At 45.0% G+C, this 2,899-nt stretch overlaps 1 protein-coding gene across 1 annotated transcript; it reads left to right on the plus strand.

Annotated features, from left to right (window-relative positions):
* Positions 1 to 2,500, plus strand: LOC118941110 (stress response protein NST1-like). The gene is made up of 2 exons (XM_036952171.1): positions 1 to 1,109; positions 1,447 to 2,500. Exons 1-2 carry the CDS (start codon positions 30 to 32, stop codon positions 2,155 to 2,157), a joined length of 1,791 nt encoding a protein of 596 aa, XP_036808066.1. The 5' UTR covers positions 1 to 29; the 3' UTR covers positions 2,158 to 2,500.
* Positions 2,501 to 2,899: the final 399 nt, after the last annotated feature.

The following is a 2,899-nucleotide window of genomic DNA, read 5'->3' on the forward strand; positions in this document are numbered from 1 at the left end:
CCACTTCAGGCACAGCTACTGTTGATGGAATGGACAGATCAGCAGCTAAATGCCCTGTCCCAATGCTGCCTCCAAGTCTGCCACGTGTCTTTGACGACAAACTGCCAGGGGCGGCAGTAGAGGGAACCAACAAGTGTCCAGTTGCCAGTGAAACAACCAATGATGTGTCCACTCACCTCAAAGAGGACATGGGAGCTGATCAAAGCCCTCCTGACCCTGCAGCACTGCCTCCAAGCTCGCCATGTATCTGTGACTCTGACCACAAACTGACCAAGGAGGAAAAAGAGGATGTACCCGAGTCCTCCCTTGCCACAGAGATCGCTGTAGGCACATCCATTGTCCAGGGAGAGGACCTGGATAAAAGCCCTGCTCCAAGGCTGCCTCCAAGCTTGTCACACGTTTTGGACAATGACCATAAGCAGCCAGAGGAGACGATAGAGGAAGCCACTGAGTGCTCAGTCGCCGCAGAGGCATCAGTTGCTAATAGAGAGGATCCATCAGCAGCCACAGGTCTTCCCTTAGTGCTGCCTTCAAGCCTGCAACTTGTCTTTGACAATGACTACAAACTACCAGAGGAGGCAGTAGAGGGCACCAGCAAGTGTCCAGTTGCCCGTGAAGCAGTCGCTTCCGTGTCCACTGTCCTCCAAGAGGAGTTTTTGGCTGAAAAAAGTCCTCCTGCACCCACAGCACTGTCTCTAAGGCTGCCCTGCACCCACAACATTGACCACAAACAGCCAGAGGAGACCATTGAGAACACCACAGAGTGCTCAGTTGACATAGAGGAAAGTGCAGTTGCATCCACTGTCAAGAGAGAGGAAATGATGGGTGATAAAAGCCCTGTCCATGCACTTCCTCCAAGCCTGGCATGCATCCATGACAAGGACCACAAGCAGCCAGATCAGAAAGGAAGGGGCACTACTGTGGAGGTGGATATCTGCCCTCACGCTCAACAGCTGGTCTCAGATGCTAACTTAACTCTGGCAACCCGCAATGATGAGCTGCCCAACCCTCTGATCTGCGTAGTCACTAAGATGCCTGTTAGAGTTGGAGCATCCATATGCAGGACAGAGGATGAGGAACCCAGGCCCTGGACCCTGGAAGAGGCAAAGGTAGGTGTCGAATTTCACCTTACTACTTTACAGGGATGGTGGTCATTTCCATTTCAATTCAATGCGTTGAAGAGAATTGGAATCTTAGAGTCTTTTGATCGGAATTGAAATGGAATTGACCCCAACCCTGCTGCTCTTTGCTCATAGTATAAAACATCACCCCTCACTAGGGTTAGCATTTGTATTACTTTTAGTATGGACCCAGGAACATCTATAGGTATTGTAAAATCTAATGGGGTGCCCCATGAGGCCATCATTGTATGTTGATCACTCAGTTGTGTATTGAATGTGCTACATTGGAACAATATTACATCTAGAGTCAATGTCTTCCTGTTAGGATCATTGGATAGGCATTGAAATTGAGAGTGAAGAGAGGAGCGTCACTAAGGAGGTGAGCCCGAGGGAGGGATTGAAGAGTGAGGCGGATTGTGCCCATTCCAAGTGCTCTATTGGGAAGGTTTCTACAGAGAGAGCAGAAACCATCCTGGGAAGAGTGGGCTTTCTGCTCATGAACCAAATGCAGAAAATCCCATTTTTGAAGATGGAGGAAAAAGAGAAAAATAAGAAACTGAATAAGAAGTTGAAAGATAAAGAGAGAAAGGAGATTAAACACAAGGAGGAGGAGCAAAAAAAGAGGGAGAAGAAAGAGATGAAGGAGAGAGAGAAAGAGCAGAAGAAAGTCATGAAGGCTGAGAAGAAGAGGGAGAAGTTAGAACAGAAAAAGAGAGAGAAGGAAAGAAAAGAGAAGGAAAAGGCAGAGAAAAAGAGGTTAGAGGGGCTGATGAAGATACATAATGACATGATGAAAGACAGAATTAAGAAAGAGAAGAAGTGTTCTGAGGAGCTGAAAAAGAGAGAGAAAGCTCAAGCTGCATTCTTGGAGATGGAGAGAAAGATTCAAGAAAAGGAGGAGAAGAAGAGAGAAAAGATGAGGAGAGAGGAGAGGAAGAGACTGGAGGAGAAGAAAAAGAGGGAACCAGCTGGAGGTGGAACTGAGACGGTGATAGAAGAGCAGGGAAGGGATGAAAGCTTGAAGATGGATGAGTAGACTGGGTAATAGAGAGTAGGGAGGGAGGGATATGGTATTTTTGCATGCAATGAAAGAACGAAGCATTTAAAAATAAAATAAAAAATGTTTACTCTGTTTGATTTTTGTTAAGGCATACTGTACAACACTGTATAAACACAAAATGTTGACTTTTCACACATCTGGGGAGTGTTTAATGATGAGGAGTTGAGGAAGAACAGGGGGGGAGTTGGAGGGTGGAGAGGAATATGATACAGAGGAATTTGATAGAAGGAATATGATATTTTATTTTATTTCACTCGGCATGTCAGTTCAGAACAAATTCTTATTTACAATGACGGCCTACCAAAAGGCAAAAGGCCTCCTGCGGGGATGGGGTCTGGGATTAAAAATAAATAAATAAACTTAAAACATAGGACAAAACACACATCACGACAAGTGAGACAACACAACACTTTAACCTCTTTCAGCTAGGGGGCACTATTTTTATGTTTGGAAAAAGAACGTTCCCAAAGTAAACGGCCTATTTCTCAGGCCCATATGCTAGAATATGCATATAATTGACAGATTAGGATAGAAAACACTCTAAAGTTTCCAAAACTGTCAAAATATTGTCTGTGAGTATAACAGAACTGATATTGCAAGCGAAAACCTGAGGAAAATAAAACCAGGAAGAGGCCTCTATTTTGAAAGCTATATGTTCCATAGCCTGCCTTCGCTCCATTTAAAGGGATATCAACCAGATTCCCTTTCCTATCGCTTC

This window comes from Oncorhynchus mykiss, chromosome 18 (assembly GCF_013265735.2).
Source record: "Oncorhynchus mykiss isolate Arlee chromosome 18, USDA_OmykA_1.1, whole genome shotgun sequence".
Lineage (NCBI taxonomy): Eukaryota > Metazoa > Chordata > Actinopteri > Salmoniformes > Salmonidae > Oncorhynchus > Oncorhynchus mykiss.